Here is an 18,389-nt window from a genome sequence, read left to right on the forward strand (position 1 = left end):
AATGGTTTGCTGGCAGATCACCAAAATTCAATGGCGAACAATTATTTTTTTTAAACTGTTAATTTTCCTCGATAACGAAACCTTTTCTGAAAGTTTAGTTAGAATACAGCTACTTCCTTCGGCGAGTTGCCTTTGCTTCCTTTTTTCCCCCTCCACTCTAGGGCCACCCTAGATAGATCTGCTAAGTGCCCTCCCTTTTATGGGCCTCCTGGAACGCCCCATTCTTTCCAGCATCTATTGAAAGTCCATCTCCGTGTTTCTTTCCGGACTAATCAAACACTGGATCAATTTTTTTTTACCCAACTGAATGTAAACAGAGAACGTCCCGAGATTTCCCCTCTCTCAATCTAAAAAGGCAAGAAACCACGTCTAGGTAATATTTTTAGGATAGCATCTAGCACAGCAGAATAGAACACAGTAAAGGCTATTTCACTGTGGTAGGGCACTCATAGTAGTTTGACATAACTAGTTCTTCTATCATAATTCTACTTATCGTTAACTGGCACAGTGGTTGGAGTTCTGGACTTGCTGTCAGGAAAACAAGGTTTGAATCCTGCCACCAACAGACAATAGCTGTATTACCGTGGGCAGGTCACACAATCTCTCTGTGACTCAGTTTTCCTATTTATAAAATGTGGGGGCTATACTTCATGATTTCTTCGGTCTCTTCCAGCTCTAGATATAAGTTAGGGAAAATGAAGCAAAAAAAGCTAAATAATTCTCTAAAATTAAATTAGAGTAACATCAAACTAAACACAAAATGCTGCAAAAGTTTATTTTATATAAACACAAGAAACAGATATATCTTTTCCTTAAACAAAATCTCTTTTTAATTTTCTGAATGGCAGGTACATCATGAAATCTTCACAGTCTGACTGAGCACTCTTATTGACACGGTAAATTTCTACTTTTGACTGCTGGTCTAAATAATTCAAAAATAAAATGTCTTCCAGAGGCTAGGAGTCTAATGTAATGAAGTAAAACTTCAGAAGCGAAGAATTTAGGCTACTTGACCATCTTTCTTCAGAATCAATCCTCAGAAGAATGATAATCATCTTCATCCCTCACTTCTCTGTATTTCACTGATGCATCACCTTCAGGATTATAACTCTGCATTTTAATATTCAGTCTTTCAGCTAGTTTTTGTGCAGCAAGCTTGGCTTGAATTTCCTTTAAAAGAAAAAAAATATCAACACAAAATTTTTGTATTTTTCTTCACACACTATTTTTATTACTTAAAAAATTCTACTAAGCATATACATAGCCCTTTTCACAAAAACATCCCTATACTTTATCATTTAACTAATTTTGTAAGTCATAGTATCTCAGTGTCCCACTCAATGCAGAAATTCTTTCCAATTCAATTCACATTTATTTAAGCAATTTCTATGTTGTGGGCACTGTACTAGGCACTGCACTAGGCACTGCAGAAACAAAGACAATCATGCAGACAGTTCCTGCCCTCAAAGAGTTTGTCTTCTACTGGAGGGGAAACACCACCCCACTCCCGCCCCCCAACAGATGCCATCTAAGCCTTGCTGCCTGAACAATTCCAGTAAGTGGGCTCACCATCTCTTACAGCAGCCCCTGTTATCATAAAGCTGTGCTGACTGGATCCATTCATAAATGTGTGCCCTCACAGCTGCCTTCCCACCTATAAGCCTGATGAACAGAAATGATCTAACCTCCATGAGAGCTGCACCCATGCTACACTGGGACTTACTTTCTATTAGCAATCAACAATATATGGAAATAAATCAAATCTTGGCAAGAATCGGATAACTTGATTTGGGACTTGGAGAGTAATAAACATTGATGGACTTTTAAAAAAGTATACTGGTCAGCAACTTTTGTTATTTAAACACCAATGTCACTCTAAGTGCTGTATTGATTCTCCTACAGACAGAAGTTCCTACACAGAAACCCAAATGAATAGACCAACACAGACATGGCTGTGTATAAAGGTTCAGAAAGTCCCTCTCCACACAAAGGACCAGGTTGTCTTTATAGATCTTACATCTTGCAGATCTGATTATATCCACCCAAGGATTATGTGACCACCTGCTAGTGCCTGGTGGCCACATTCATTTCTGCTTTCACACTCATGCTATGCCCTGTCACTTGGATCTTTCTCTCTACCCAACACCTAGCTTCCCACATGTTAAGGGAGAACAAAACCAGTAGCTAACAATACTATAATGAGTAGCTAAAAGTACTGTAATAAATTCCCATTTGAGGTGGTTCATTTAACTTTTAAAAAAATTTTCAAAAGCAGAGCTCTCAACATGGTAGATGAAAAACAGTAAACTGAAACTAGCTATTGCAGGCATCCACTGCAAACCAGACAATTTAGAGAACGTGGTTCTTTGGCTCCACAGGCACAGGCAGGAACTTTACAGAAAAACTATTTAAAATATTTGAAGAAAAATAACTTTCTTTTAAAGGCACAGACCTTGCAAATGTCATTGCATATAGTCAAGTAATATTACGCAAATGCTAATGGAACAGCCAATGTTGATGGTGACATACCTGTCCATTCACTGACCTCAGAACCTAGCTGGGAATGTGCTGCCAGGATGTACTATACTGGAAGTTAGAAAGGGTCTGTCTGCCTGGCAGCTTAAATAATCTATGACTCTCTTCCAACCTCCATCATTCTTTGCAACCTTGAATATTTTTGTTAACATTGTACTTCCTTCCTTTTTTCAAGCTTGTACATGAAATGGTTGTGTTAAAACCTTTTATGCACTGTATATTCAAACTAAATAAAAAAGGCTGACTGTAGCCAAAAGCAGTATACTCTTCAGACAAACTTCAAGATTCTAATTTTAAACATCTTCAATTAGGTATTTAAATTAGTAAACAAAAGCAATACTCTTAATACCTCATAATTCTGTTTTTGCTGTTTCTGAATTACTAAAGATTCTTCCATAGATAGCAACTGCGTAGGCATGTGGTGAAGTGGTGGCAGCCGGGCTGCTGTGATGTCATCCAAGTGCTTCTTATCCCTACGCCTCCTTTCTTCCACTGAAACTGGAGATGCTTTTCTCTGTGGGGAATGACTAGGTGAGTCATGAGATTCTGAAGGTAACCTAATGGGAAAAATGACAATATTGGAAGTGGACAAGTTATAAGACCTATTTAGGTGGTTTTAGAGGGATCTTATTTTAAATACTAACAAAGAATTTTTCCAAAAAGTAGGAAATTTTCCTCTTGGAAGTAGAAAATTTTCTTAAAATGGCTATAGAAAATGAATGACATATTACAGTAACTTGCATGATTTTCCCTCTTTTCACCTGATACTTTGCAGAAATTTTGCAAGCATTTTATTCATCTTTGAAACTCTCATCTCCACTTACTAAAACAAGGTAACTGATGAAAGTGAACTAGAATTTAGAGTTAACACATTTTTTCCTTCCTTCACTAATTCCTTTCATTATCAAAAAATGGGGGGCCAGTGAGGGATCTGGAGAAAAAAGACTGATTTAAACGAGGCAACCAGATCATATATGAGCTTGTAGAGAAACAAAGAGGGAGAAAAAGATTTTTCTAGCAAATCAAGCAGCGTTTATACTCAGAATTTCTTTTGAAGCTTAAAGCCTTGAGACTGAAAGCCTCTTTAACCTCAGAGAAACAGGCAGCTACTACAGCCCCTTCTCCTCAACTGGATGGGGGAAATGGGGAGGCCATGCCTGCCCTCTACCACCTACTCAGAGATATGAGAGAGATCAAGAATAGGCTAACCCTAACCAAGCTGATGAGAAGGTTTCACTTGAAGTCTAGCAATCTCTATTAACATCAGGCAATTCCTACTGTCTCTTCCTGCTCCTTCCTTCCATTCCTTCAATGTGGGCATGCCTCAAGACTCAACTCTAGGCCTTTTGCTCTACTTGCCTGACTGTCTCTTCCTCATCTTCATCTACTCTCATGGCTTTAATAAAGGCTTTTTCATTTCATTTTTCACACGTCATCACTTTGCCAGACTCCCAAATCTACATTTCCAGTACTGATGTCTCTTCAAATGTGAATCCCACATCTTCAACTTTCTGTTGTCTCCAACTAGCTGTCCTGTCACCTCACCTCAACATGTCTACAACCAAATTCATCAGACTTTCCCCAAAGCCGCTCCTCCTCTTCTGGACTTCTTTGTGACTAGGACAAGTGTTCCTGCGGACATTGAGATTGTTCTATGAGATCATAGATCTAAAGGCAGAAGATCTCTCAGTCCGTCTAGTCCAACCCCTTCTTTTACAGTAATGTTCAGAGGAAAAAGAAGTGGTTGGAAAGAAAGATGGCAAACTTGCTTTTATATGACTTTTTAGGGTTAGGCCTTCTACTCTCTGACCCCTACTTCCATACCCTTATCTCAAAATTCCAACAGTACCTTCCATCCTAGCCACAAAGGTCTACTCAATGTTTCCTGAACATGCCCAACAATATTCCTACCTCCAAGCTTTACTTACTCATGAATTTCTTTGGAGGGAGCACTTTTCTCTGCTTTCCACTTATGTAAATCCTTCAAGGCCCAGAATAAGTCCCACCTTTACGAAGCCCTCTTCAGTCCTCACTACCCCTTCAGGATAGTTCTTTGTGAATTCCTGTAGAACTTATAACCTATTATTCATTTAGCACTTACCATCCACTGCCTTGTATCATTATTTTATGTAAGAGCCCTGTCTCCTCAACTAACCTGTAGACTCTTTAGAAGCAAGTACTTTATCTTAAGTGGGCAGTCGGGTGGCACAGTGGATAGAGTACCAGGACCTAGAGTAAGAATACTCACCTTCCAGAGTTCAAATCTGGTCTCAGACACTTTTTAGCTGTGTGACCCTGGGCAAGTCACCTAACCTTGTTTGTCTCAGTTTCCTTATTTGTAAAATTGTGCTGGAGAAGGAAAAGGCAAACCACTCCAGTACCTTTGGCAAGAAAACCCCAAATGTGGTCACAAAGAGTCAGACACGACTGAAACAACTGACAAACTGTATTTTATGCTTCTCTTTGTCTCCCCAGGGTTTGGGACAGCATCCCACAGACAATATGCACTCTCTGTTTGCAAATGATGTTATTGGACATTGTCTATTACCTTCCAATAGAATATACAGGTATTAAGTTATTTGTCTTCAGATTTTCTCCCACCACAAGTTACTAGTTGTGTAATCATGGACCAGTTTCTGAGTCTCTGTTTCCTCATCTATAAAATGGGGATAAAACACAAACTCCCTATTTCACAGGGTGTTATGATGATCAAATATAAGCCATCATCATCATCATTAACTTTCAGATTTGTCCTTATTATAATTTGTATTATGGTTATTTGTGTACATGTCTTACCTACCCACTAAAGTATAAGTTCAAGGGAAAAATTACGTCTTTTCAAACTATTACTATCTCAAGTACAGAGCATTATGTATTTATTAAATATCGTGTGCTTAATAATTTTTCAAGCCTAAGTTGGGCCTCTAAAACCTAAGTAAAAAGTAAACTTAATAAATGTTTATGGAACTGAATTATACCTAATTCATATGATAAGCCAATAAGAACTAGCATGATAACTTATAAACACTGAAGTACTATAAATGTGAACTGTTATTATTACTCCACATACGAAACATTTAAATCTCAAAAGAATTTTGTGACAGCAATAACCTATCCTAGAGGAATGATTCTACCAGCAAGAATGCCATATCGGCAATTGTGCTGGGGAAGATACGTTGGAATGGGCCAATTCTTTATATTCTGCCTGGCAAAAAGCCGTCTACAAAGAGGGCAGGGAAAACAAATCTAGCCCTCAATTTAATTGCATCTCATCCTGGCAACTACATTAAGATCAGCACAGCCTAGAGAGCAATTTCCCCTTCCAGGAAATCAAATGGCTATTTTATTCCAAGCTGACTGTAGAGGTTAGATAAAGCGGCTGAAGAGCTATGTTAACATGCTCCTTTCTAAAAGCTTCTCCAAATCTGTAAATTATACAGTTATACCAAGACACTGGATGAAAATCATAGGGACCAGTAACTTACAGATCCAGCTAACATGACAAACCGTAGTTCTAAAAAAGCTTGTAGAGTTTCAAAGCTTCTGAAATTTAAGCTATTGTTTAAAACTTATGTTAGACTTTTGAGACAACCTTTATATTTCTATGTCTTCAAAAATTCAAAAAAAAATTTTCAAAATAAGTTATTAAGTTTGAAAACAAAGAATTTTCAGTTCAGAAAAGATAATTAGTATTTCAAAAGGAAGTAATATTTGGAGCTGTTTATGATGCCCATATAACACAAATGCATTAACAGGCTATGACCCAAGCAGTATTTCTAACATTCACCTTTGAACTAGGGTCCCTCAATCGTTGAGGGAGGCTCTGAATGCTCTCCCCTCTCTTCTCTGCAATTGTTCTACTTTTGATGCCCCTGGAAGCTTATGAACACTGAAACTGGAGCTTGCAGAAACCTAAGTCATTTGCCAGGGGCACTGTTAGTCTTCAATGCCTTTGGAAATACCAGCTGTGGTATCCAGTTCCACTAAAGTGCTACATAAGCAGTAGGGAGAGTCCTGGCAGAGAATGGTCTATCCCTCAACATCTGCCCTGGGTAGTCATCTCTATATAAGATGGACAGCTGGGTGCCTCAGTGAAGAGAGCACCAGGCTTAGAGTCAGGAAGATTCATCTTCCTGAGTTCAAATTTGGCCTCAGACAATTCACAGCTGTGTGACCCTGGGCAAGTTGCTTAACCCTGTTTGCCTCAGTTTCTTCATCTGTAAAATGAGCTAGAGAAGGAAATGGCAAGCCACTCCAGGATCTTTGCCAAGAAAATCCCAAATGGGGTCACAAAGAGTCAACAACAACTGAGTCTCTCAGTAGCTGTATCCTTTTTCCTATGAAGCAACAATTTTGGATTCCTCTTATACTCTCTTCTGTTCTCTTTCACCTCTCCACCATACCTCCTACTCTACCTCTGCCTCCTCCCTGCCAACCAGCCATATTCTAGAAGTAGATATCTAAGAATTCATCAAAAAAGCTTGGAACTCTAAGGGACCTCAGTGGTCCTCTAGTCCAACCCTTACAGGAATACGCTCTACAAGAACTCACCCTCCCAGGAGAGCAAGTCCCTGCTTTAGCTCCCCTAAGCTTACGAGTGCTTCCTCAAGTGCAGAGACTATAGTGTTGCTCACCTAACAGAGTAATGAGCATACAAAAGCATTTAATGATAGAACTGAAAGTCTGTTTTTAAAAGATCTGATTGTTTTATCTCGTGCTTAACTGAAATCTGCCTCCTTGTAACTGCTGTTCCTGGTTGTGCTCTCTGGAACCAAAAAGAATCTAATCCCTTTTCCAAATGCCAACCCTTCACACATTAAAGGATGGAGTACTCTCCACTGTGCCCTCCCCTTGCCCAACTCCTCTGTCACATTAAAGCCTCCCAAGTTTCTTAACCAATCCTTGTAGGGCATGGTTTGCAAATTCCATTGCCTTCCTGCTCATCCTGATCTGGGCTGCTCCAGCTTGTCAAGATGGCACTTCAGATGTGGTCAGAACTGAGAAGAGGACTAGCCCTCCCCTGAACACTACACATCCCTTCACAAATTATTTGTATTAATGTAGCTTAAGTATGAATTAGCTGTTGACATTCTGAGCTACAGATAATACGTATAAAGTGCTTTGTAAACTTGAAAGCACTATATAAATGTGAGTTATTAATTTTAAAGACCCAGGCTTTTTTTGGGTATTTGTTGTAGGCACATCTAAACCAAAATGCCCAATGATTTGCTGTATTTGATACCTATACTTAAGTTTCTCTGCCTATAGGCACAAATATGGATCTCTCCCTAAAACACTTCTACTAGGAATTGCAAAAACTGGTAATTAATGTTTTGATTTTCTACAAAAAGGGCCTTTCCTGGGTCAAAAATTAATTAAAAAAATTTAAGTCTGTACACCCCATCTTCTTTTTATAGCAAGCATCTTCATAAGTTTTAAAATTTGGTAAATTTTTCAGTTAAAGCATTGCTGTTAACAAATGAAAGTATTATTTCTTAAATGTTTGCCTCTCATGGCTTTTGCAAACATTTGACGTTACATTTTCATACTTGCAGTGGAGACTGTCAATTGTTTCTATTCTGATCTGACAGTTATTTGCAAAAAAGGCAGTGATTTTTTTTTTAAAATGAGGATTTCTATTTTTCTAAGGGCTCATTGAGATGCAAGGGGTCAGGAAATAAACTTTTTTTTTTAAATGATCCTGTAAGAATCTAGGATCATAGAGTTAGAAATGAAAGGGACTACAGAAATCTTCTAATCCAGGGGCTCTCAAACTTTTTTATGTCAGGACCTCTTTAGCAGTCTGCTGATGGCTATGGTGCCTGTCTCTAAATAACACTTGTTTTTAAATTTAAAAATTGAAGGCAATGCTAAATTTCAGCTGAGGTTAACTAAAATATGCATTTTTTCCCATGAAAGTTTATGGACCCTCTCAGATCTATTCATAGATCTCTTGGTGGTCTCTGTAACCCCTTCAACTTTGTACTTATTTAGGAGGTAATTGTTGCTGAGGAAAGTGAGGAATAAAGGAGCTGATCATCTTAACACAAAGGAAGCAGACTTGGAATTTGAACTCAGGTCTTCTGAATCCACATCCAGAGCTCTCTCCATTGCACTGTATTATCTTCTCCCTCACATTTTTAAGACATCAAAGTGACTGCAATGTTACTTTTTTCATGTAAAGAAGTCTGATCTAGCCCATCAGACTAAGTTTCTAAAGGGAAGGGGCCCCCTTCACTTCTGTGTGTCCCTCCCTACACATCGCCTGCCACAGCATTTTGTACACTAGAAGGCATTCAGAATTCACTGGCTAATAAATCAAAAAGATAGGGAACATGACTGTTTGCCAAAAACCAGCTCTGGAAAAGAGCTTAGACTAGTAAAATCCTTTTTTATAAAAATTATACAATTCAAAATAAAATTCAATTGCACATTCAGTTCCACCAATGTTTATTAAGTGCTTTCCACATGCAAGCACTATTATGTTTCCCACTAGGGGATACAGAGATGAACAAAAACCTGTCTTCAACGAGTTTCCATTCTAATAGAGAAAAGCCAAGACACGGGCACAAATCACTAATGTAAATGAAAATATAAGTACACAAGAGAAGTATACCAATGTGCTCTGCAATAATCCTTCTGGGCTATAGAGCTAGTGGGGCATGCAGGGCATACTCTGAGGAAAAAGCTAAACTGAGTGAAGAATGTAAAGCATTGCAATAGGAAGAGAGAGGGATACATTCTGAGTTAAAGGATGCTGAGAACAAAGGCACAAAACATGAAGGGCAAAATAAATTTGATGAACAGAGAATAATAGAGTTTAGCAGGAGCAAAGAGTACCTTAAAAGAAATAGCATGAATAATGACTGGAAAGGAAGCCTGGGAGGTAGAGTCAAGATGGCAGAGAAAAGGAGGAAGTTGCCTGAGCTCTCCCCAGTTTCCCTCATTAAATCAAGCCTCTAAAGGGATTCTGGAGCAACAGAACCTACAAAAAGATGGAGTAAAACAATTTTCCAGCTTAAGATAAATTAGAAGGACATCAGGAAAAGTCTGTCTTACTTGGGGAAAAGGAGAGTACAGCACAGCACAAACAATGTCTGGGCAAGCCAGCAGGAGGCTCTTCACCACAGCACATATCAGCAACCAAGGTCCCTCGGTCCTAGCTCAACAGGCTAGTGGCACAGCAAGCCAGCTGTGAGGCCTCCAGCACAGAAGGCAAACGGCCAGTCCAGGACCCCTGAGCATAACAGGCATGACTAGGCTGGGCCACCCCACCACAGTGGCCAAGCCACCAGCAACTGAGGCCCCAGCGCAGAAAGCCAGTGACCAGGCCCCTGGCCCCCAGCACAAGAAGCTTGGGACAGTGCCCCTCTGTGCCCCAGGAGCAAAGCTTAACTTTAAAAGTCACAAAATAGGATTAAAAATGAATAAAAAACAGAAAGGAGCCCTGACCATAAAAAGCTACCATGATGATGGGGAAGATCAAAAACAAACTCAGAAGAGGACAAGAATGTCAAAATGCCTACATGAGAAGCCTCAAGGGGGAAGATGAATTGGTCTCAAGACCATAAAGCATTCTCGGAAGAGCTCAAAAAGGATTTTAAAAATCAAATAAGAGAGGCAAAAGAAAAAGTGGGAAAAGAAATGAGACTTACGTAAGAAAGAGTCAATAGCTTGGAAAAGAATGACAAAAATGGACTGAAGGAAACAATTACTTAAAAAATACAACTGGCCAAATCGGGAGTGCGGGGGGAAGTCCAATGAAGAAAACAACTCCTTAAAAAGTAGAACTAGCCAAATGAAAAAGGAGGTACAAAAGCTAACTGAAGAAAATAGTTCCTTGAAAATTAGAATTGGGCAAGTGGAAGCTAATGATTTTATGAGACATCAAGAATCGGTAAAACAAAATCAAAAGAACTCCAAAATGTGATTACAAAGAACTAGACAAAACTGAAATGAATGAACAAGCTTGAGATACTGGTGGAAAATATTAGTAAAGATGTCTAATATAGGCAGGTGGGAATACAGGTCTAGAAAATGGAGGAGAGGTAAGCCTAGAGATACAGAATTGGGAGTCATCCAAATAAAGGTTGAAGTCATGAAATGGATGAATAGTCTAAGGAAGAAAGGAGAGCTGAGGAGCAGCAAGCCTTAAGGAAAACATCTATTTTTAAAGCAAAAAGAGAAAGAAGCCAAGAAGGGAAAAGTGAAGACACTATCGGATACAGGAGGACCACACAGGCAAAGAGAAGAGGGGGAGGTCAACAGTGCCAAATCCTGCAGAGTGTGAACAGAGATTATATAAGCAATAAAAAAAGGTCTTTGGTCCAGAAACTGGCAGTCAGCGATCACAGAGAGAGCTGTTTTAGTACAGTGAAATGGAAGGCAGACTGGATTATGAGAGATAGGAACGTATAAGTAATGAGGAATAAGGTACATCAAGTATAGATAATTCTTTTAAAGGTTTGGCAGTAAGTGGGGAGGAAAAAAAAAACAAATTTTAGTAAGGTAACTTAAGGAAATACTTTTAAAATTACCTGCAGTACTTTTTTCAACACATTCCATTAGGTCCAAACTACTCCCTAACACAAACCCTTTGCTCAAGCCAGCATATCTCCCTCTCTCCTAAATATGTCATGCTCATTCCTGGTTCCAAGTCTTTGCTCATTCTAGTCTCTCCTCTCTCACACTACTCAAAGCATCCCTCTGTATCTTGATCCCCTGGTCAAGTCAGAGCCCTGGTGGAAACCCTTCCCTGGCTACTTCAACAGTGACTGCCTTCTTCCTCACCAGAACTTCTATACCATCTACTATCTATACATTTACTTGTCCCTTAATACCTGCACTATCAATAACCTGCTTTATTTTTACTATTAGATTATAAGCTTCTATACATCTCATACTTTTTTTTATAAATCATCTTGGCCAACAGTGGTTTGACTGTAAGTGTTAAATAAATACTTGTTGCATAAACTGGCTTTGGTACAGGCCTGCCGCTTCTTACTCATTAACAGAACGTAAAAATTAAATTGAGTGGAAAAAAATCGAACTTAGAAATTATGAGTGCTCTAGAATATAATTGAAAAATGTATCAAGCTAAACTGGACTACTTTCAAACCAAATTACCGGGCTTTACCAGGGGTTTTCTTGGACACTGTGCCCAGGATCAACGGGTGTTATCTTCTTCCCGGAAGCCACACCCTTTCATACTGCTATCTCCTTCAATTAGAGTGTGAACTCCTTGAAAGCAGAGACTTTATCATTTCCTAATTGTATTATTTAACACCTTACTTTACACAAAGTAAGTTCTTGATAAACACTTTCATTCATTCATTCAATCCTAAAATCTTTTTTCAACTAATAGTTTCAGCTCCCTCCTATGTTATAATCTTTTGGCAAATCTGCTAAATAAACAAATCATTTGGTTACTAAATGATTTAAATTTGACCTCTTAATGTCTTACAACTTGACAGAAATGCTACAGGTTTCATTAGCTAAAAAGCCAAGAACTAAAGTAAAAAAGGCAACTTAGAGTCTGCATAATTCAGAAATTCCACAATGCATCTTTAAATAATAATTAGTTATAATAACTTATAATAGAAAGCACATTGGATATGGAGTCAGATGATCTACAGTCAAATTCCAGGTTTACTAGTCAGTGAACTATTTTGAAACCCTGGGCAAGTTACTTGTCTTCCCTGGTCCAGCTGCCTCATTTGTTTAAGAAAAAAAGGGTAGAGGATGGACTAGATAATTTCAGCTCTAAATACTATGAACAATACTAAAAGAAATTTAGAAATTTTTTTTCCATCAAAAGTATACACTAAATGAGAGGGTAAGTCAAGTTCTGAAACAAGCTAAAAGCTGTATGATTTAAGAAACTGGCTGAAGGGACATTCTTACCCATCATAAATAAATATCGCCGGTAGCTATAAAATAAAGAGTTAGACTAGCAGTAAACAAACATACTAGCAGTGAACACTCCCGAGTGACTTGGAGCTCAAGTAGTGTTCATTTGTTATTTTGAGATGTCAATTCAAGTCCCTTGTAGGCAATGCCTTAGTGCCAAATAGGGTATTAACCTAAAGCAATTTTTTTATAATATACATTTTCTTCTAAGAAAAAATCAAACGGAACTTAAGCACATTCACCAGGTGAGCTTTTAGATTGAGCATTTACTGAGAGATGCTTCCCTACCATACTTACAGGTTAGTTCTAAATTTATTGTGGGGAGGGATTGGATTCTTTGCTCTCATTTCCAGCACTTCCATGTAATGAGGTTTTTTGGGTGTGTTACTGTGAAAACTACAAAAGTGATCCATGTTTGTGTCTTCTTCTGGTTCGTTTTCGTCATCATTAATTGTGATCCTTTGTAAACTATCAATAAACATGTCATCAGTGCTCCCTGAAACATCTCTTTCACGATTTAGAAAACCAAGTTGGTGGGACTGCTCATTTGTTTCTGATGGCAAAGCTACAACAGCTTTATTGTTATTACACATCCGCTTGTTCCACCCTGTGTCACCTTCTGACTCTCTGGAGTCATCATAACTTATGGGAACAGGTCTTTCCATGGTAGATTCAATTCCCTGGTTTCTTGAGGCAATTTTAGATGAGCTGCTTATAACCGCAAGGGAAGAATCAAGAACTGATGAAGTTTCCCTCCTCTGGTCAGGAGTCCATGGCTTATCCAGACCTAAACTAATTATTTCATGTGCCACAGTTTGCTCTGAATCAAAATCCAAGCTGTTAGTTCTTCTGAGCTCTTCATGTGTTGCAATGGCTAATTTCACTCTCTCAACAAAGTCCAAGATCTTCTTTCCTCCATCTGGCAAACTGCAAATGAATTTTCTAGGAAACAGAAAGATAAAAATATATTATTAAAAGCTGTATTTTTTTTTTAAAATCCTGAGACAAAAAAGTGACATTATATCAAAGCACAAGGGTTAGTAAGCTGAAAGGACTGATTTCTAGCTGACCAAGAACTAGGAGAATTAAGTAGGGTAAGAATTGCTGAGGCTTCCAATAAAAATGTTGGCGGGGGGGGGGGGGGGGGGGGGGGATGGACAAGATAAAGGAGGGGGCTACAATCAAATAGTTAAAGAAGGAGTAAGGAACCTGTGACCTCAAGGCCACATGTGGCCCTCTAGGTCCTCAAGTGGTGAAGTCTGGATTCAGTCAAGGGGTCACACTTGAGGACCTAGAAGGTAACATGTGGCCTTGAGGCCACAGGTCCCCCACCTCTGCTTTAAAATATTTTAAGTCTATCACTATTCATTGTTGTCCTTTCTTCACCAAAATGACATCACTATGCCAGAGTCAAGTTACAGTGTGTCTGACTGTGGCTGATCAGACCAATATAAAGCTCGGAATGTTCTACCACAGGTAGGGCACAAATAGTCCATGTGAACATCTGGGGTGGATTCTCTAAATTTGTGCCTCCTGCATTTCTTCTGAGCCACCTCAATTCTGCTTTGTTCACAGAGCTCAGCACCTTCTCTGATGAGAGCACCCCATGCTGAGCAGTCATGTGCCAGTGTCTCTCCTGTCACACAATCAATTCTAAAGTTCTTAAGAGACCTTGAGAGTGTCTTTGTATCACTTCTTCTGACCACCACGTGAACACTTGCCCTGTGAGAGTTCTACATAAAATAGTCTTTTTGGCAAGTGTACGTTCTGGTCAGCCCATCAGAGTTGTGCTCTCTGAAGGAGAGTTTGAATGCTTGGCAGTTTAGTTGGAGAAAGGACGTCAGTGTCTGGTATCTTAAGGGCTCAATCTCACAAATAGTTCAGAACACCAGTTTCTGTCTAGGGAGGACAAACTACTTTTATGTCCTTTCAGTGAACATTTCCAAAACACACATCCTTTTCTACCTTCCCCTTTCATTTCCTCTTTCTTTTAGAAATTTCACCTACCCTATTTTATTTCTCACTCCCTCCCCCCTAACATAGAATCAATATCATCTAAATCTACATCACCAACCTCTTTCTTGACCTTGAAGCCCATTTTCAATTGCCCTTAGGATCCTTCCATTTAAATATCCCATCGGCTCAGACTCAGCATATCTAAAACTAAACTCTTTGTTTGAAACACAAAACAAACTTTCCATCCTGACTTTCTTATTATAAATCCTACCAATATTCTCAAAACTCTGCTATCTCCTATTCCCCCCTCAACTCCAGACACAATAAGTAACCTAGTTCCATCAATTTTTTTTTAAACAAATTTGCTTCCTCTTTTCCTTCCACTGACATCACCAAATTCCTATACAGCCACCCCGCCACACACACCTCCAGTTAGATCAGACCCCTGAGGACCATAATATACCTGGCCTACTATAATAATATCCTAAGTCATGTTTTTATTGCCAGACTTCCACTCCTCCAATCTTTCCTTATGTCACATTAACCATCATCCTTTCACCCCTTAAAAATGAATGGTCACTAAGGTTCTAACCTTGGCCCTTTTCTATTTTCTCCCTCCATCCTTTCCCATAACAATCTCCATTCACTCCAAACTGAAGTTATCTCTACAGAGATGACATCTCTACTTCCACCCATTTCCCAGAACTATTGTCATGCATTTCCGATGGCCTATCAGGCACTTCCTCCTATAAGTACCAACATCTCGGCAAATCCAAAATAGCAACTGCTTCTTAACAGATCTTTTCAGTGCTGTTTCATTGTTTATACCACTGCCAAAATGATCTGCCTAATCCATAAATAAGCTCAAAAATCTTCAGTGGTTAACAGCCTTCCCAATAAAGTTTAAAATCAGTTGCCAGGAGCTCAAGACCATTTATAATCTGAATCTACTCTATCTCTCCTGCTTCGTCTTAAATTACCTTCCCTTCAGACTATCTTTGTGCCCAAAATATGCCCTTCACAACTTGGTACCTTTGTTCATATAATTCTTATGCCTGGAATACTCTCCCTTCTCTTCATCTGATGAACTCCCCCTGTCCTTTAAAGGCACTATTCAAATGTCCCTTTATTCAAGAAGCCTTCCCTGAACCTTTTAGACCTCACACAGCACTTCATTTGCAACTCTTGACTGTACTTGTATTATATGGCTCTCTAGCTCTCAAGGTCAACCATTCCATTCCTGGACAGCTCTAATGCTAGCAAGTTTTTCCTAATAACAAATCTAAATTTTCTTCTTTGCCACTTCTATTCCACTGCCTTCTAGTGCCAAACAGGAAAAGTCTAATTCCGCCTAAACATGATAGTATTTCAAATACAATGTTTATTCAGCCAGTCTACAGAACTGTTCTGGATAGAAGATAAAGACAATGTGTGCAAAATGAACCTGTCTGTTTTGATGAATACATACTTTTTTTTTCCACAGGAGGAAGAGTGCAGACCTTCCTTCATTCAAAGGTATTAGAAAGCCAATTCAAGCCTCCTCCTCTTTCCTACATGGCTTCATTTGAGTTCAAAAGCCCTGCTATGAGATTCTCTCCATATTTGTTCTTTCTTACATTTAAATGCAAGAGTACCAGAAACAGCCCAGACTTGGAGAACTTTGAAAAGGTCAGAACGGTAAGCCATCAGAGGTCCTGGAGTTATAATCTAGTCAGAATCTGTGGTCACTCAAGCCCAGTTCACCATTCCAGAGTAGCGCTGGGCCCTAAGAGCAAGGCAGCAACTCTACCTATCGGCTATGCCAAATCTGGAAGTGAATGTAGTGAAGCAAATGCTTTGTGGATACTACATTAATCTTGAGCCCACTCTCCCCAAGGACCCAGTCGATAGAGAGAATATGCTTCCAGGGCCTGGGGAAAAAAGTCTGTAATGTCTATTCTTGTTTCATCTTCTTAGTACACAGAGATTAAGTAACTCTCCCATAGAGCTGGTAAAAGTCTCAGATGGATCCAGGTCTTCCTTACTCTTGGTCTAGCTCTCCAGCTAGAGTTTAAAGGTAAAAGGAACATCCTCCTTCCTTCCATTCTGTCTATCTAAATTCTACATGTCCTTTAAAGGCCATGCTTACATCGAGTTTCCTCCATGAAGCCATTTCTGAACCTCACAGCTGGATAAATCACTAACAATAAGAAGCTGGCCTTCACTTCTTTCTCTATATTCCTAGAGCACATATGGTCTGAACTACATCATTCCCTCTACTCAAACTCCATGGTTTCCCCATTACCTCTAGGGTCCTATCTCTCATGGTCCAATACAAACTTCTGTCTATTTTAAACTCCTTCCTCACCACCTGCAGGAATCCCTAGCTTCCTTCACAGCTCAGCTCAAACACCAACTCACCCAGGAATTCTTGTCTAGTTCCCCTAATGCCCCTCCCACTAATCCTGGGTGGGTGGGGGGAAACCCCTTCATTTTACATATTTTTCCTCTACACTTACATGTGTGCATGTAGAATAAAAGCTCTTTGAGAACTTTCACTTTGTAAATAGAAGACCTTGCCAGAAGACGACTGCCAAATCTTGCCAGTTTTTGGTTCGGTTTGTTCTTGTTGTAAGATAGGAGAATTTGATTCAGTTGGCCTCTAAGGTCCTTTTTCAGACCATAAAAGCTATTACTCCTGGCACATCAAGAAGTACCTAATAAATGCTTAATAATAACGGCAGCGCACATTTAGATAACACTATGCTGAGTGCTTTAGAAATATCATCTCATTCGATCCTTACAACAGCTTTGAGAGATAAGTGTTATTATTCAACATTTAATGTTTGGCAGTATACTCTCCCATCTGGGTCCCCCCATTTGAACAGTGTCTACCATCACCCTCTCCACACGCAGACAGCGGTAAAGAGGTCCGTGTTTCTTTGTAACATCTGGTTTCCCATTCCTGGTATAGTCTGGCGGGGTAATAATAACTTTAAGGTTCGCAAAGTGCTTTATAAACATCATCGCCAAAAAAAAAAAACAAACTTCTAGGAAGCAGGTGTTATTATGATCTCCCATTTTATTTGAGAAAACTGAGGCAGAGAGATTAAGGGACTTGTCTAAGCCAGCTGGGTTTGAACTCAGGTCCAGTGCTTCAAAGAGGAGAAGAGAAGGGAAAGGATTAAGCATTTATAAGCATCTTTATTTACGTTACACCAGGCACTACGCTAAGGGCTTTACAATTTCTCTCAACTGATCTTCACAACAACCCTGTGAGGCAGGTGCTGTTATTATTCCCCGTTTTACAGCTGAGGAAACTGAGGCAGACACGTGAAGTGACTTACCCTGGGTCACCCAGCTAGAAAGTGTCTGGGACCCCATTTGAACTCAGATCCAAGGCTCCAGCCACAGAGCCCCGTCGCTGCCTACGCGAGGACGGTTTCAGGAAGGAAGGGTCAGCAGAAGGGGCAGGTGGCACCGCCCTCCGGTCTCCCTCCCGCCAGGAACCTCCCCCCGCGGCCCAGCACTCACTCGTTCCGCAGCAGCTTCTCCTGGCGCCCCAGCATCTCCCGAAGCTCCCCCAGGCTCCGCTTCCGGAGGTCCTCGGCGCTCCCGGGCGGCGCCAACGACATCCTGCCGGAGAGAGTGTCAGCCAGGGGGCCAGCCGCTCGGCAAGCGGGGCCAGCCGGATTTACCAGTCCGACGGCGACCACTCGCCCAGTTCACTGGGGGACGCCATCTTACCGGAAGTAGTCATTGGATTCAACACCTGGAAACTTTATTTGTAACAAGGGCCTGGACACGGACAGAGCCCAGCAGCCCACGGGACCTCAGGCGGGACAGGGGAAAAGGACGGGAAAGGGGGGAGTGCGCAGGCGCAATCAGACCCACCCGAGCGCTGGGAACCTGCGCCTCCTGCGAGAGTTTTGAGATTGTGGCTTGTGAATTAAGGCTCGCAGGCTGGGACAGAGAGGAGTGTCAATGCACGGGGGCCGGATTTCGGACGC

General features: G+C 40.2%; 1 protein-coding gene across 1 annotated transcript; it reads right to left on the reverse strand.

The window, feature by feature from the left end:
* Positions 1-750: 750 nt before the first annotated feature.
* Positions 751-18,146, reverse strand: POLR2M (RNA polymerase II subunit M). The gene is made up of 4 exons (XM_036735740.1): positions 17,914-18,146; positions 12,742-13,386; positions 2,885-3,092; positions 751-1,170 (listed from the first exon to the last, which is right to left on the reverse strand). Exons 1-4 carry the CDS (start codon positions 18,012-18,014, stop codon positions 1,030-1,032), a joined length of 1,095 nt encoding a protein of 364 aa, XP_036591635.1. The 5' UTR covers positions 18,015-18,146; the 3' UTR covers positions 751-1,029.
* Positions 18,147-18,389: the final 243 nt, after the last annotated feature.

This window comes from Trichosurus vulpecula, chromosome 8 (assembly GCF_011100635.1).
Source record: "Trichosurus vulpecula isolate mTriVul1 chromosome 8, mTriVul1.pri, whole genome shotgun sequence".
Taxonomy (NCBI): Eukaryota; Metazoa; Chordata; class Mammalia; order Diprotodontia; family Phalangeridae; genus Trichosurus; species Trichosurus vulpecula.